The 18,238-nt window shown below is 38.0% G+C and overlaps 1 protein-coding gene across 1 annotated transcript; it reads left to right on the forward strand.

Moving 5' to 3' along the window:
* The first annotated feature begins 15,163 nt into the window (after positions 1 to 15,163).
* On the forward strand, positions 15,164 to 17,725 carry LOC101019238 (keratin-associated protein 13-2). Its single transcript, XM_003895553.5, has one exon. It carries the CDS (start codon positions 15,443 to 15,445, stop codon positions 15,968 to 15,970), a length of 528 nt encoding a protein of 175 aa, XP_003895602.1. The 5' UTR covers positions 15,164 to 15,442; the 3' UTR covers positions 15,971 to 17,725.
* The last annotated feature ends 513 nt before the right edge of the window (positions 17,726 to 18,238 follow it).

Consider the following 18,238-nt stretch of genomic DNA (forward strand, 5'->3'; position numbering starts at 1 on the left):
TTCAGTGATACTAATGTTCACAAATGCAGTGAATTTAATTCATATACTATAGCACAGTTCACAAAAGCTTTAAGTGAACAAATACATCTTAACAAATGTGGTTTTCTATAACATGGATTACATCACATGTTCCAAAGTGAAGAGTTCTCAAAACTATTATAGTAAATATATCAAAATATAGAAAATCAATTTGTACTTTTTGGTAAATGAATTTAGACAGAGCCTCACCACTATGATGAGGTGTAGAGTATTTCATAGACTTAGCTTACATTTAATAGCACTGTTTTATATATATTTTCTAATATTTTTTCTAATCCATATAAATAAGACTAATGTCTTTCTCTGATGGTGTTTTACCTTTTCAAAGACCTGAATTAAGAGCTTCTTATTTTTTCCCCTTTTTAGTGCTGTCAATATATTAAAGCTTATGCTTTTAAATATAGCTTAATCTTGGATGAATGATATTAAAATATCTATAAGTTCCATATTATTAACTTTATTGAAACAAAATGAAGACATGATAAATTAGCAAAAGGAGTAAATACTAGAATGACAAATAATTATCTTTCTGATGAAATAACTGTTTGCTAATAGTTTAATGCCTGATTTGCTGACACTGATTAAAGCCTTAATGAATAACCACTCACAATGGTTACCTTTAGTGTGTCAGCTCAGCAAGGCTATGGTACCCAGTAGTTTGTCAAACACCAGTGTAGATGTTGTTGTGAAGGTATTTTTTACGTGTGACTAACATTTAAAACAGTAAACTTTGAGGAAAGCAGATAGCCCTTCATAATAGGGGGGTATACCTCCTCCTATTTGTTGAAGGGGCCCTAACAATAAAGACTGAAGTTTCCTGAGGAAGAAGGGATTCTCAAGACTGCAACATAGAAACTCTGCCTGAGTGTCCCACTTACAGCACTGTGAATTCAGACTCAAGACTGTGTCATCAACTCTTCCTAACTCTTACCTGAATTTCCAGCCTGCTGGCCTAATTTGCAGAATTTAGGGTTGTCAGCCCCCACAGTTGCATGAATGAGTTCCTTAAAATAAATATCTCTCTTTCTTTGTACACAAACACACATATTACACACACACACACACACACATGCACACACACACCCTATTGGTTCTGTTTCTTTGGAGGACCCTGACTAACACCTTCTGCAAGAAATAGCTGACTTTTTCGCTATTAACTATCAATATCTGTTTCACCAATTGATCATGTGTTTCTTGAATCTCACTGCAACTTTACAGGGTAGGACAACCTAGCAAAAAACAAAACTAAACAGCAGTGTAGTCATATAGAAACTCATTGTGGAAACTGAATTATAAGAACTTGATTTTCACCTTCAAGTCACAGAATTCTGCAATTGTTAGGACTTAAAGCAGCCATCTAGTCCTACCTCTGGCATATGTAAGAGCTAAAACAACTTGCTGTAATTCAGTGTTGTTTCCATTTTAATACACGAAAACTCATCTCTATTAATGTAAGAGATCAGACATTATAATCAGTGGTTTCTGACACTAACATTTACTTGGTAGGTTTAGTAACATCTAATTCTTATGTCTTATGTTAAATATGTCTGTGCTTTACTCAGTTCCCAATGAGACTCTGTTTCTGTTATGATATAGTGCTGAATTAGAATGAACACACAAGCAAAAAGCAAGGAACATAGAAGTTCACTATGTTACTGACTCCCTCTCTAGCCCTATAAATTTTTCTTTTTTTGCTAGATTATGTGCATCTTTGACAATTTTCAAGATGGAGAGAGATTTGAATACTAAGTTTTGAAAACAAAAGAGAAGTTGAATATTTCCCAATCTTCTTAGAAGAATCTGTAGTGCTTATAAACTGAAAAGCAAACTGACAAAGATTGAGGATGTCTACTAGCCTACATCAGTTAAGTGGTCCGTCTAGCACTCAGGTGACAAACTTCACAAGTGCAAGGAGAAAAACATGTCACCACATTCTGTCACCTCAGTAACACGCTGCCAAGCAAGACACTGAGATCAAGTCAGGTAGGGAAGTGGCCATGCATGTCCATGCAAAATGATGGAGAGAAGAGAACTAGGGCATCTGTTCAAATGGAACATGTATTATAATTGGAGGCTGTGAAGAATCATGTTATTCAAAAGGTGTTTGGTTTCTTTAACATATTTTTAATAAAGATACGTGATAATATTTTATTCACATGAATTGTACAAAAGGACAAGTATAGTCCTGTGGCAGAAATTATTAACATAGAAACAAAACAAAATAGGATGAAATAATAAGTATGACATTGTTGCTTTCATCTCTTCTTGGTTCAGTTTATGTCCAAGAAAATATAAATGAACTTGCCTTACTTTCTGGCCAGGGTGCCACTAGCAATGGCTTATGTTATTCCTATGGTTGAAAGACAGGTTGTCACTATTTCTGATATGTCTATCGATCAAGCAGATTGATATAACCACTGTTGCTGGATCCTGAGATCACTTATAGCAATACCACAGATTAAATGAAAAAAATTCTTAACAGGCAAAAACTAACAGAGCTCACTCAAAAATACCTGGACAGCCTGACTAGCCCTGGATCTATAAAATAAATTAAATTAAGAAAATTCCAAGATAAGATGGTGTATTAGACTGTTTTCATGCTTCTCATAACGACATACCTGAGGTTGGGTAATTTATAAAGAAAAAGAGGTTTAATGGACTCACAGTTCCAAGTGGCTGGGGAGTCCTCACAATCATGGTGGAAGGTAAAAGACATGTTTTACATGGAGGCAGGTGAGAGAGAGTGAGAGACAAGTAAAAAGGAAAACCCCTTATAAAACTGTCAGATCTCCTGACACTTATTTAATACCATGAGAACAGTATAGGGGAAACCATCCCCATGATTCAATTATCTCTCACTGGGTCCCTTTCACAATACATGGGAATTATGGGAGCTATAATTCAAGATGATATTTTGGTGGGAACACAGCCAAACCACATTATTTTATCCCTGGCCCCTCCCAAATCTCATGTCTTCACATTTCAAAACCAATCATGCCTTCCCAACAGTTCCCCAAAGTCTTAACTCATTTCAGCATTAACTCAAAAGTCCGCAGTCCAAAGTCTCATCTGAGACAATGCAGATCCCTTATGCCTATGAGCCTATAAAATCAAAAGCAAGTTAGTTACTTCCTAAATACAATGGGGGTACAAGCATTGAGTAAATACAGCTTTTCCAAACGGTAGAAATTGTCCCAAACAAAGAAGCTATAGGCCCTGTGCAAGTCTGAAATCCAGCAGGGCAGTCAAATCTTAAAGCTCCAAAATGATCTCCTTTGATTCCATGTCTCACATCCAGGTCACACTGATGCAAGAGGTGGGTTCGTGTCGTCTTGCGCAGCTCTGTCCCTGTGGCTTTGCAGGGTACAGCACACCCTCCTCATTGGTTTCACAGGCTGGGGTTGACTGACTGTGGCTTTTCCAGGCACATCGTGCTAGGTGTTGGTGGATCTGCCATTCTGGGGTTGGAGGACAGTGGCTCTCCTCTCACAGCTCCACTAGGCAGTGCCCCAGTGGAGACTCTGTGTGGGGACTCACACCCACATTTCCCTTCTGCACTGCCGTAGCAGAGGTTCTTCATGAGGGCTCCACCCCTGCACTACAACTCTGCCTGGACATCCAGGCATTTGCATACATCCTCTGAAATCAAGGTGAAGGCTCCCAAAGCTCAATTCTTGACTTCTGCATATCCACAGGCTCCATACCACTTGGAAGCTCCCAAAGCTTGGGGTTTGCACCTTCTGAAGCCATACCCTGAGCTGTACCTTGGCTTCTTTTAGCCATGGGTGGAGTAGCTAGGACACAGGGCACCAATTCCCTTGGCTGCACAGAGCAGGGGACCCTGGACCTGGCCCATGAAAACATGTTCCCTTTCTTGGCCTCTGGTCCTGTGATGGGAGGGTCTGCCTCAAAGGTCTCTGACATAGCCTGGAGACATTTTCCCCATTGTCTTGATGTGATGGTTAATACTGATTGTCAACTTGATTGAATTGAAGGAGGCAACGTGTTGGTCCTGGGTATGTCTGTGAGGGTGTTGCCAAAGGAGATTAACATTTGAGTCAGTGGGGATGGAAAGGCAGACTCACCCTTAATCTGGGTGGGCACCATCTAATCAGCTGCCAGCTCAGCTAGAATATAAAGCAGGCAGAAAAAAATGAAAAGACTAGACTGGCCTAGACTCCCAGCCTACATCTTTCTCCCATGCTGAATGCTTCCTGCCCTCGAACATTGGACTCCAAGCTCTTCAGTTTTGGGACTTGGACTGGCTTTCCTTGCTCCTCAGCTTGCAGATGGCCTATGGTGGGACCTTTGATCATGTGATTTAATACTTAATAAACTCCCAAATTTTATATATATATATATATATGTATATATGTGTGTATATATAATATTTTATATATATATAATATATATATATAATAATATATAATAATATTTTATATATATGTGTATATATAAAATATTATATATACACAAGATTATATTTTGGTGGTAACACAGACATATATACATATGTGTCTCCTATTAATTCTGCCCCTCTGGAGAACCCTGACTAATAAACTTGGTGATTAATATTTAGCTCTTTGTTACTTATGCAACTTTCTGCAGCTGGCTTTAATTTCTTCTCAGAAAATGGGTTTTTCTTTACTATTGGATCGTCAGGCTGCAAATTTTTCAAACCTTTATGCTGTTTGACTTTTAAAACTGAATGCCTTTAACAATACCCAAGTCACCTCTTGAATGGTTTGCTGCTTAGAAATTTCTTCTGTCAGATACCCAGAATCATCTCCCTCAAGTTCAAAGTTCCATGAATCTCTAGGGCAGGGGGAAAATGCTGCCAGTCTCTTTGCTAAAACGTAACGAGAGTCACCTTTACTCCAGTTCCCAACAAGTTCCTCATCTCCATCTGAGACCACCTCAACCTGAATTTCATTGTTAACATTTTGGTCAAAGCCATTCAACAAGTCTCTAGAGAGTTCCAGACCTTCCCACATTTTCCTGTCATCGTTTACACACTCCAAAGTGTTCCAGCCTCTGCCTGTTACTTAGTTCCAAAGTCACTTCCACATTTTCAGATATCTTTACAGCAGCACACCACTCTACTGGTACCGATTTACTGTATAATTGCATTTTCACACTGCTGATAAAGACATACCAAAGACTGGGTAATTCATAAAGAAAAAGAGGTGTAATGGACTCACAGTTCCACATTAGTAGAGGGGGTCTCACAATCATGGCAGAAGACGAAAGGCATGTCTCACATTGTGGCAGGCAGAGAGAATGAGAGCCAAGCAAAAAGGAAAACCCCTCATAAACCCATCAGATCTCATGAGTTATTCACTACCAGCATAACAGTATGGGGAAAACCTCCCTTGTGTTTCAGTTATCTCCCACTAGGTCCCTCCCACAACAATGGGAGCTACAATTCAAGATGAGATTTGGGTGGGGATATCACCAAAGCATATCAGATGGTTTCAATGGCAATCATTCAAAATAGTTGAAAAAATTAAGTCTACATAAAATCTTTCAGAAACATAAAGTATAAAAAACACACAAACTCATCTTATGAGGTCAATATTATTTTAATACAGATCCATACAAGGACATTACAATGATGGAAAATTACAAACTAATATCTCTCATAAGCAGAGTCACAATAATCCTAAAACAATCTATAAATCTAATCCAGCAATGTATTAAAAGTATAATGCATCATGATCAAGAAGATTTTCCCCAGGAATGCAAAGTTGGTTTGACATTTAAAATTAACCAATGCAAATTGATTGCATCAACAGGAAAAAGAAAAAAACTATACAGTCATCTCAATAAATGCATAAAATACCCTTTGGAAATAATGAACATGTCCTCATGACAAGAGCTTTCAACAAACATGTTTTAGAAGAGAACATTCACAGTTTGATAATAGGCAACTGCAGGAAACCTATAGCTTGAAACATTTAATTTTACTCACTGATGAAAGACTGAATGCTACTTCCACTTAAGATGAGGGACAAGACAAAGATTTTGCTTTGATTGCTTCTATTCAACAGTGTACTGGAGGTTCTACCTAGCCAAAAAACATTAAAAAAAAAAAGTCATACATATTTTTTAGGAAGAAATTATATTGTATTTATTTGCAGATGACATTAGCATGTATACAATATATGAATTTATTTCATATGAAAATATAAAATAATTTACAAATATCTGATAAGACTAATAAGTGAATTAATAAGACTGTAAGATATGAAATCAATATACAGAAAAAAATAGAATTCTGTATAAAGTGATAAATAGAAATTTCCATTTAAACTAGCACCAAAACATAAAATAGTTATGAATCTAGCAAAACATATGCAGGATTGCAGAGTTTAGGTATAATGAAAACTACAGAGTTTAGGTAAAATGAGAACTACAATAGTATAATGAAAACTACAAAACTGAGAGACATTAAAGAATGTCGAAGTAAATGAGGAGATACAGCATGCTCAAAGAACAGAAAACTCATTGCTTTTAAGATACTATTTCTCTCCAAATTGACTGTAGATTTGACATAATCCCAGTAAAAATCATATTGGGATTTTATTTGTAGAAATTGGCAAACTTATTTGAAAATGTATATAAAAATGCAAAAGGAGTCAAATTGTCCATTTTGAAAATAAAGTACAAAGTTTGAGGATTCAAAATCTGATTTCAAGGTTTACCATAAAGCTATAATAATGAAGACACTGTGGTATTGGCCTAAGGATAGGCATATAGATTAATGGAACAGAAGCATGACTCCAGAAGTAAATTTATATAAATAAGATTAATTGACTTTTGAGAAAGGAGTCATAATGATTCAATGGGAAAGGACAGTCTTTTCAACCAGTTGCTCCAGGACGGTTGGACATTCATAGGAAAATTGAAATATAAAAGCAAAATACACACACACGTACGTACGTACATATATAGAGAGAGACCCAAAGTCTGCATGATATACCAAGAGATTTTCAGCTAAATTTGTCTTCATCAAAATTAAAAACATCTGTTTCCAAAGGCTTTAATAAGAAAATGAAATTAAAAGTCACAGACTGGAAGAAAATATTGGAAAAACACATACTTTGATAGAGGATTTGAATCTTAGTCTTCTGTATAAAAAAACAGTAAAAATGTAATTATAATAAGATAACACACATAGAAAATGGTCAAAAGATTTGAACAGACACCTCTAAAGGAGAAGTATGGGAGGCAAAAGGTACATGAGGAAATGTTTAATATTATTACTCATTAGAGAAATGCAAACTGAATCCACAACGGGACACCATTACATGCCAACTAGAATAGACATAATAATAATGATAATACACACAGTGCTGTTGAGACTGTGAAACAAGCGAGATTTTCATACGTTGCTATTGGAATGCAAAATGGTATAGCCACTGTGGAAAATAGTTTGTTAGTTTTTTATAATGTTAAACATGCAGTTACCATATAAACCAGTAATCCCATGCGTAGGTATTTACCTAAGAAAATTGAAAACATATTTTATTAGTCTGTTTTCACACTGCCTTAAAGATACTGCCTGAGATTGGGTAATTTATAAGGAAAAAAGATTTAATCGACTCATAGTTCTGCATGGCTGAAGAGGCCTCGGGAAACTTACAATCGTAGCAGAAGGTAAAAGGGAAGCAAGTCACGTCTTACATGGTGGCAAGAGAGAGAGAGCACACAGGGGAACCTACCACTTGTAAAACCAGCTCTCATGAGGAGTTCCTCACTATCACAAGATCAGCATGGTGGAAACCACCCCCATGATCCAATCACCCCCCACCAGGTCCCTTCCTCAACATGTGGGGATTACAATTCAAGATGAGATTTGGGTGGGGCCACAGGGCCAAACTACATCATTCTGCCCTTGGCTTCTCCCAAATCTCGTGTCCTTTTCACATTTCAAAACCAATCATGCCTTCCTAACAGTCCCACAAAGTCTTAACTTATTCCAGAATTAACCCCAAAGTCCAAGTCCAAAGTCTCATCTGAGACAAGGCAAGTCCTTTCTGCCTATGAGCCTATAAATAAAAAACAATTTAGTTACTTCCAAGATACAGTGGGGGTACAGGCATTGGGTAAATGTTCACATTCCAAGAGGGAGAAATTGGCCAGAACAAAAAGGCTACAGACCCCATGTAGTGCAGTCATTAATTATTAAAGCTCCAAAATAATCTCCTTTGAAGTCATGTCCCACATCCAGGACACACTGATGCAAGGGGTGGGCTCCTAATGACTTGGGCAGCTCCACTCCTGTGACTCTGCAGGGTATAGTCCTCATGGCTGCTTTCACAGGCTGGCATTGAGTGTCTGTGGCTTTTCCAAGTACACAATGCAAGCTGTTGGTGAATCTACATTTCTGGGGTCTGGAGGATGGTGACCTTCTCATGGCTCCACCAGACAGTGATCCAGTGGGGACTCTGTGTGGGGGCTCATACCTCACAGTTCCCTTCTGCACTGCCCTAGCAGAGGTTCTCCATGAGGGCTCTGCCCCTGCAGCTGACTATTGCTTGGACATCCAGGCATTTCCATATATCCTCTGAAATTTAGACAGAGGTTCCCAAACCTCAACTTTTGTTTCCTGCACATCTGCAGGGCCAATACCACTTACAAGCCACCAATGCTTGGGACTTGCACCCTCTGAAGCAACAGCTAGAGCTATACCCTGGCCTCTATTAGCCATGGCTGGAGCTGGAGCTTCTGGGATACAAGGCATCAAGTCCCGAAGCTGCACTGAGCAGCCAAACCCTGATCCTGATGTATGAAGCCATTTTTCCCTCCTAGGCCTCCAGGCTGGTGATGAGTGTGGCTCCTGTAAAGGTCTCTGACATGCCCCTGAGATGTTTTCCCCATTGTCTTGGCTATTGACATTCAGCTCCTCGTTACTTATGAAAACTTCTGCAGCCAACTTGAATTCCTCCACAGAAAATGGGTATTCCTTTTCTATCACATGGTCAGGCTGCAAATTTTCCAAATCTTTATGCTCTACTTTTTAAAATAAGTTCCAACTTCAAACCATATCTTTACGAATACACATAACTGAATGCTTTCAGAATAAGCCAGGTCACATGTTGAATGTTCTGCTGCTTAGAAATGTCTTCCACCAGATACCCTAAATCATCTCTCTCAAGTTCAAAGTTCCATAGATCTCTAGAGCAGGGGAAAAATGCCACTAGCTTCTTTGCTAAAGCATAGCAAGAGTGATTTTTGCTCCAGTTCCCAATAAATTCCTCATCTCCATCTGAGACCACCTCAGCATGGACTTCATTGTCCACATCACTATGAACATTTTGGTCAAAACCATTCAACAAGTCTCTAGGAAGTTCCAGACTTTCCACATCTTCCTGTCTTCTTCTAAGCCCTCCAAACTGTTCCAACCTCTACCTGTTACCCAGTTCCAATGTCACTTCCATATTTTCAGTTTATTTTTATAGCAGTACCCAACTCTGCTGGTACCAATTCTCTGTATTAGTCTGTTTTCACACTGCTATGAAGATACTACATAAGACTGGGTAATTTATAAAGAACATAGTTTAATTGACTCACAGTTCCTTATGGTTGGAGAGGCATCAGGAAATTTACGTCATGGTGGAAGGTGAAGGGGAAGCAAGGTACATGTTACATGGTGGCAGGAGAGAGAGTACACACAGGAGAAACTGGGACTTTTAAAACCATCAGACCTCATGAGAAATCCCTCACTTTCATGAGAACAGCATGGGGGAAACCATCCTCATGATCCAATCACCTCCCACCAGGTTCCTTCCTCCACATGTGTGGATTAGAATTAGAGATGAGATTTGAATGGGCACACAGAGCCAAACCATATTACACATGTCCACAATATTATCTGTATGTGAATGTTTATAGCAGTTTTATCCATAGTAACTCCAGACTCAAAATCATCTAAATATCCATTTTCTAGTGTATAGCATGTATACAATGAAGTACCACTTGGCAATAAAAGGAAATGAACGACTGGAATATGCAACAACATGGATGAATCTCAAAAGCATTATGCTCTGTGAAGGAAGTTAAACACAGAAGACAACATAATGTATAAGTCTATTTATCATGCAGTTCAAAAAATAAGACTATAGGAACAGAAATTTAAATATTGGGGAAGCAGATTGATCCAAAGGAGCACAGGAGAATTTCTAGAAATAATGGAAACACTCTATCTCAATCAATTGGTGATTTCATGACTATAAGTTTGTCATCACTCACTGAACTGGGAAGCTGAGGCAGGAAGATTGCATGAGGCCAGGAGTTTAAGACTAAACTGGACAACACAGTGAGAATCTGCCTCTATAAAAAAAAAAAAAAAAAAAAAAGAAAGAAAAAAAATTAGCTAGGAGTGGTGGTGTGCACTTGTAGTCCTAACCACTCAGGAGGCTGAGGCAGGAGAATCACTTGAGCTTAGGAGTTTGAGGCTACAGTGAGCTATGATCACACTGCTGCACTCTGGCCTGGGCAGCAAAGCAAGCCCTTGCCCCCTCCACCAAAAAAAAGAACAGAAAGGAAAAAACTCATTGAACTGTACACCTAAAAATGGTGAATTTCATTTTATGGGAATTGTATATCCATAGATCTGATTTCAAACAAATAGTCAAACAACTGACCAGAGGAATATATTAGCAACATATGAAAGACAAAGGCATACAAAAAGAATGCACAAATATCTCTAAAAATACATTTGAAAGAACGAAGGACTCCATAGAATAATGGCTAAAAGATAACCAAATATGAGAAACTAAAACAGGTCTGGGTTGTACAGCTAAGTGATGGAGCCAGGATTCAAACTGTGCCAGCCTAAATCCAAGAGCCTTGATCCTAACTACCATGCTAAAATTGAAATTTTATATGTCCAGCAATTGCATCTAAATATATATGTTCCAGAAGCCCTAGACAGTGGGTACAAGGGCCTATACAGAAGTATATTTCTTGTCACGTGGTTTGTGACAGTAAAAAATCAAGGGAGATATATCAATAAAATATTTTTTATACAGTAGAATTCTATAAATTTGTAACAAGGAATAAACTAGATCTGTGTATCATAGCAACATGGTTATTTGCATAAAGTCTGACAATGGTGTCAGTATCGCACTTCAAATCTCATCTCTGCTACTAACTACATGGGTTACTTTGGGCAAGTAACTCAACCTGTTTGTGTCTCAACTTCTCATCTGTAAAATATGTACCGTATAGAATTATTATGAGGATTAAGTGAGTTAATATTTGTGATAAAGTGCTAAGACCAGTGCCTGGCATTTAAAAGTGCTACTGTAGTGATGATGTATACACAAATATATAAATGTCAACTTGGATATGTTTTAGATATTTTTATTTAAATATATTTAATATAAAAAGAAAGGTACAGAGATATATATGTATATGTATCCAATAAGATGACATTATTGTAACTTAAAACAACAATAAATGGTATAAACCGATAAATATATGTATAGACAATTTCCTGGAATGTTGTGCAAAAATGAATGCATTATTCTGATGCCTTTGGAAAGATGTGAAGAAGAATCAGACTGAGAGACTGGCCCACAAGGGGTCTCTCTCTGTAAGGTAGTGAATAGAATGGTGGTTACCATAGGCTTGCAAGGGTAGTGGAAAGAAGGACAGAGAGGTGTTGGTTAATGGGTGCAAAACATAGTTAGATATCTATATCTATATATATCTCTATCTATATATATATATATATAAGATCTAGTGTTCAGTAACAGTAGGGCAACTGTGATTAACGATAATGTATTGCATATTTCAAAATAACTAGAAAAGTAGATTTGGAATGTTCTCAATGCAAAAAATGATAAATGTTTAAGGTGATGGATATGCCCGTTACCAGATTTGATTATTATACATCGTGTGCCTGTATCGAAATATCACATGTACCCTATAAATATGTACAACTGTCATGTATCCATAAACATTTAAAATAAAAAAGAGAAAGATGAACGCAAATCTGACAACGTGCTGACAATTGTGAGTTTAGGCATCCAGAAAACTACTCTAGAATTTCCTTTAATTTTCTATGTTTTCAGTAAATGCAAGGGTAAGGTCTCAGAAGAGATAAGAAGAACCGAGAGGTGTGTAAGTAGAGCTGTTTATAAACCTTTTGTTTGTCGCCCAGACTGGAGTGCAGTGGCATGATCTCGGCTCACTGCAACCTCTGCCTTCCAGTTTCAAGCGATTCTCCTGCCTCAGCCTCCCCAGTAGCTGGGATTACAGGTGTCCGCCACTACACCTGGCTAATTTTTGTATTCTTAGTAGGGACGGGGTTTCACCATGTTGGAAAGGCTGGTCTCGAACTCCTGACCTCGTGATCCACCTCCCTCGGCCTCCCAAAGTGCTGGGATTACAGGCGTGAGCCACCGCGCCCCGCCTGACCTTTTTATTTCAAATGAAAGTCATGGATGATGAGGGTCTGAAGACATAAAAATTGATGAATTTGAAGCAGGAAGAGCTGTAGTGAAGTTAGAGGAGGTGCCAGGGCCTGGAAAAGTCTCAAACAATGAGGCAGGATGACCTCTGAGAAAGCCACAGGCCTGGGTAGACTTGCATGGGGGACTGGGGAAGAGACCATGAACAGGATAGTCTAGGGAGTTCCCATCAAGCCCTTTACTCAGTAGTGGGTCCTTCATAGTGAGCATTAAGGTTTAATAGATACATTTCCCCTTGGGTGAGAATTTTAAAAATAAAATCTAGTGTAAAGCAGCTGTTATGAAGAAGATTCTTTAGTGACCAGACAATAAAAAGGCTCTTCTAGGTCTAGAGAAACCACAAAATTAAAAAGTGAACAGAAAGTAAAAAAGATGTAGGGCAGAATATATGGATTTCTACTATGTCTGCTACTGCTTAATATTTGGCTAATTTGAAAGCTTTTGAAGAATCTCTGGAAACATTGCAATAGAAGATTGTCAGTTTAAAACTTCTGCTACATTACTAAGTTAACTTGGAAAAACAATCACTTTTCAAGTAATTCAGATCATAAGCTAGTTGTGGCTACTGTGTACTCTAATGATAGTTTTATTCTTTCTAGTGTGGTTATGCCTAAATTTCTAAAGAGAAAAGAGGAAGAAGAAAGAAAGAGAGAAAGAGAGAAGAGACAGAAAGAGAGAGGGAGGAAGGGAGGGAGGGAGAGAGAGAGGGAGGGAGGGAAAGAAAAGAAAGAAAAAGAAAAGAGGGAGGGAGGGAATAAAAGAAAAAGAAAAAGGGGAGGGAGGGAAAGGAAGGAAGGAAAGAAGGAAGGAAGGGAGAAAAGATTTCAATATCATTTTCCCTGACATATCAAGATAGTGAATTTTTCCTTCTATACTAACACTTTGCCTATGTATGTAGAGCACGTAGAGTATTTTATTAGTTCCAGAATCCACTTTTGAACTGTTAAGGTTACTTTTTCTGCCTTTCAGATGGACACATTTATTAGCATTCGTGAGTTGTTCATTAGCATTTGTACAAAGTGCACAAGTAACTCCTAATAAAACGTGTTAACCCAATTAGGAATGGGTGGAGGGACTGTTAATTGGAATTGACTTATTCCCAAGTTATTTTAGTGTTTATTCCCAGACATAGGGAGCTGGTCTAGAAAGGCAAGAACTTTTCAATATTAGAAAGTTTTTTTTTTTTTTTTTTGAGCAGAATCAACATGTAGTAAAAAAAAAGAAAAATATTTCTCATTTTAAATGTGTTAAAAGCTGCCATTATAAGGAATCCCACGTGTTGGGGGTGGTGCATACTTTTTAGTAAATTTAATAGGTGTCCATTCATAAAGCACAGCTTTATTTTACTTCAGTGAATCAGAGTGATGGTTTAAGTATTGCACAAGGGCACTTCATGTGATGCATGCCACACTTTGGATTCTGCATGGGAGAGATAATCATAAAACAAAGTAACTAAGTGCTCTGAAGCAGCATGCTTTGGAATAAAGCAAGTTAATTTTCAGGTAGTTAAGAGGCTCTCTTTTCAATAACAATGGTGAATGCCATTTCCCTTAGTTAAACCAAAGAAAATGTCAGATTCAAAAGAAGAAGAATAGGCACAGATAAGAAGCCTCTTCCCCCCATTAATCTAAACATGGATTACCAAGATTCTTTTCTTTTTCTTGGGCTAGGAAGTGAAATATACTTCAAATGTATAAAGATCAGTAAGGCATAGAATTCCTCTGTTGAACACTATTCAATGTGAATATCCTTAGGAAAGGTAAATAAGACTTAGGCTTTTATATGTTAGTATAAATAAGCTTAATAGTTTCTTTTCTGAGACAAGTTAAAGTTGAATTTACTTTTATGTTTGCAAGGTGTTTGCAACTTGACTCTGAATAAGAAAACCATGATTAAAGCTTCAATTTTGCTTCTGTCTTACTGAGAAATTAGGGGAAAGTTAATGAAGCTCTCTGAGAGGTAATTTTTCCATGTATGAGTTGACCAGAGAATGTTTAAAGACCCATATAACTCTAATACTTCAAGTTAAAAGCTTCAGAAAAATGTTAACAATTCCTCAAAGTTTAAGTATAAATTAATAATTGCAGCTAAGAATCTGTTCTTTCATCCAGAAAAGAATAATTGAAAAATAAAACAAAACAAAAAACTATGAGTTGATTTAGAGCATAACCATAGAATAATGCTTGCTATAAGATAGGCTCATCAGAAAATATATGAGAAACTTCGATTTAAAGTCTTACTGAAAAGATTGTGTTTATTGTTTCCTAAGTGAGTGTCATCTAATGTAACCTCTTGTTAAGGAAGATGCCTGGTATGGAGACCCGAGATAATGGTGCACACCTCAGTTCTGATCCTGAGTTCTTAAGATACCAGTAAGAGGTTTAACTGACAGATTGCTGAGACTACTGAATATAGTTAGTATTTGGAGAAATCCACTGTTTCTAGTAACAAGTAATATGCTTGTGTGAAAAAAAAGGACAAACTATTTTCAGTACTAACCACTTATGCTCCTGATAACTTAATGGAAGTAAAGAAAGAATTTTGTGTGATTCCATTTGGTACAATAAGGACTTACTGTACTCAAATAATAAGAGGCAAGATACTCATAAATGTGATGACATATAACATTGAAGGTCAAACCACAGTTAATTCCAGGAAAAAAAAAAAAAAAAAAAACTGAGTGGCTTCCTTCTAAGTGTTCCAGAGTGACTAAAATACAGCTAAGTATATGAAGATGTGATAAATTAAACAATAACCTAGAGAAGCATTTTTATAATAAAAGGTGAGCAAGGAGGAGGGAGTGTCCAGACAGTAGACACACCCAGGTCTAAGATCATATATAGCTTGTAGTACAGACTATGACATTCAAACTCAGATAATCTTTCCACTATAACTCAACTGAACTCACATCTTCTGTCAATATGTCCTACAACTGCTGCTCTGGAAACTTCTCCTCCCGCTCCTTTGGCGGCTACCTGCGCTACCCAGCCTCCTCCTGTGGCTTTTCCTATCCCAGCAACCTGGTCTCCAGCACTGACCTCTGCTCTCCCAGCACCTGCCAGCTGGGTTCCTCTCTCTACAGGGGCCGTCAGGAGACCTGCTGGGAGCCCACCAGCTGCGAGACGTCCTTTGTGGAGTCCAGCCCCTGCCAGACCTCCTGCTACCGCCCCAGAACCTCCTTGCTCTGCAGTCCCTGCCAGACGACTTACTCTGGGTCTCTAGGCTTTGGATCCAGCAGCTGCCGCTCCCTGGGCTATGGATCGAGGAACTGCTACTCAGTGGGCTGTGGGTCCAGTGGCTTCAGATCCCTGGGTTATGGAGGCTGTGGCTTCCCTCCCCTAGGCTATGGCTCTGGATTCTGCCACCCAACCTACTTGGCTTCTAGGAGCTGCCAGTCTCCTTGTTACAGACCAGCCTATGGATCAATCTTCTGTAGATCAACTTGCTGAATTTCCAGACTTTTAAGCAAAATACCTCAGTCTCTATGTAGAGCTGTTATCATAGGCTTTTCCAGCAATGTGAGCTAACCCCTCTTACTATAGCTCTTCATCCTTTCTGTGGCATCAAGTACTGGCTGGACAGGCTAGTTCTTTCAGACTGTGAAATTAATGAATGTGCAAAATATAGAGTCAAATGTCTATAATTTTGAAACAAGTGATTCATTATTACATAAGTTCATCTTATAAAGTATATGGAAGTTCAGTTTTGTTTCACCTAATAAATTCATTTACTGTTGATTCCAATATGTTCTCTTTGTCTTTTATTGGTTTTCAAAGTTTGATTTGTGATCTGTTTTGGGGGCTCCAGGCCCCCAGATGTCTTTTCCTTGGACATCCGTTTCCGTAGGTTATATCGTCAGGCCTAGTGTATGGGGAGATTCTTTGGGCCTTCCACTGCCTAAAAGACAGCAAGTGCATGTCTTCTGCCATGAAAACTGGTTGGATTCTTAACAGAATTATTGAGAGTATGCTCATAATGGTGGTGTCTTTTCAAGGAAGACACCTTTTGCTGACAATCATATTTGTTTTTTGTTTACATTTTTAAAACAGTGTTTAGAGTTTGCTCAGAAATGTCAACTAGGCAATTAAATATAAAATGTAAAACATTTGAATAAATCTGAAATATTATGATAGAAAAGGGAAAATAGGAAATGTTAGGTATTGGAGGGCATTATGGTTGTGTTTAAATATAGGAGAAAATGAATTATTCAGTATGTGTGTGTGTGTTTGTGTTGTGTGTGTGTGTGAGAGAGAGAGAAGCAGAGAATACAGAAAGATTTAAGGTTTACAACTGTGAGTAATGGAAACAGTTATAGGGAGAAATACTTTGGTTTGTTATAAATGTATATTTATAAATTATAAATTTATAGAACTATTATGACCTGTGTGTTTTCTTTGGGTTATTGAGTTCCTCAGCAAGGAAAAAGGTATTATTTTTCAGTGATTTCTGCATTGAGTGGGAGTTAAAATTAGATTACTTTCAATGTTCTAGATCTTATAACCTCCCTCAGTATCCCTAGAATCCACTGCTCAGCTTTGACAGTGTGAATAAAGATAAATATTTGTAGGATGCTATTTCCATCTGAGACATAAGACCTTCTCTGTTTATTTTAATTTGAGCAAGTGATTTTTTTCAGAGGTTAAAGGTAGTGTAAAAATTCAGTTAAAACTTTTTCATAAAATATTTAGTAACAACTCTCCATGAATGGGAAAATAACTTTCAAAGATTATGATTTCCTCCAATAATATGTCATGAGCTTTAATTGGTTTTTTTTCCCTGACACCTTTTCCTTAAGCTTTTTAAAATTAAACCTGAAAAAAGGGGGTATCTTTTCTCTTACACTGGAGACAATATGGGCTAAGCATGGAAGTGTGGGAACCACATCCTCTGATTATAGAAATCTGCCCGCCACAGAAACTAGAATAGAGAAGGGAAACACAGGAAGAAACTCCCGGCAACATGGAAGCCTCTGATTCCTAAGTAACTTAAGCCAGCTGTATTCATCCTTTAAGTGCTTTGATCATATGGGTCAATAAAGTCTTCTTTAGGTTTAAACTAAATAAAATAATTGAAATAAAATAAGACTTCTGGCACTCGCATACAAAGATTTACAATTAATAAAAATGTGTTGTTGGGCCAGGCGCAGTGGCTCACGCCTGTAATCCCAGCACTTTGGGAGGCCGAGGTGGGCGGATCACAAGGTCAGGAGTTTGAGACCAGCTTGGCCAGCATAGTGAAACCCTGACTGTACTAAAAATACAAAAAATTAGCCGGGCGTGGTGGCGGGCACCTGTAATCCCAGCTACTCGGAAGCCTGAGGCAGGAGAATCACTTGAACCTGGGAGGTGGAGGTTGTGGTGAGCCAAGATCGCACCATTGCACTCCAGCCTGGGTGACAGTGTGAGACTCTGACTCAAAAAAAAAAAAAAAAATTGTGTCATGAAGTGCAGTGCTACTCATTGACGTTGGCGTAAACAGGTAATTAAAAATTTTTATTAGACATAAAGGTCCTATGAGTCTGAATTATGCCATTAGCATTGAAGGTGGACTACTAATTCATCTTTAAATAATGTGGAATGAGTGTAATGTGGATTATAAAAACCATTTGAGAAAACAAACTCAAAGGGGTCACAGTAGCATGGCCAGTAAGGAAGTCCTGAGAGCTAGAGGCTCATAACTTCAAATGCGGAAGGCACCAGGCCTTGCAAGGAGGGATG

This window comes from Papio anubis, unplaced genomic scaffold, assembly GCF_008728515.1.
Source record: "Papio anubis isolate 15944 unplaced genomic scaffold, Panubis1.0 scaffold243, whole genome shotgun sequence".
Lineage (NCBI taxonomy): Eukaryota > Metazoa > Chordata > Mammalia > Primates > Cercopithecidae > Papio > Papio anubis.

What these genes read in the sequence shown, in the direction of transcription:
- LOC101019238 (XM_003895553.5), top strand. Translation starts at nt 15,443, where the DNA reads ATGTCCTACAACTGCTGCTCTGGAAACTTCTCCTCCCGCTCCTTTGGC.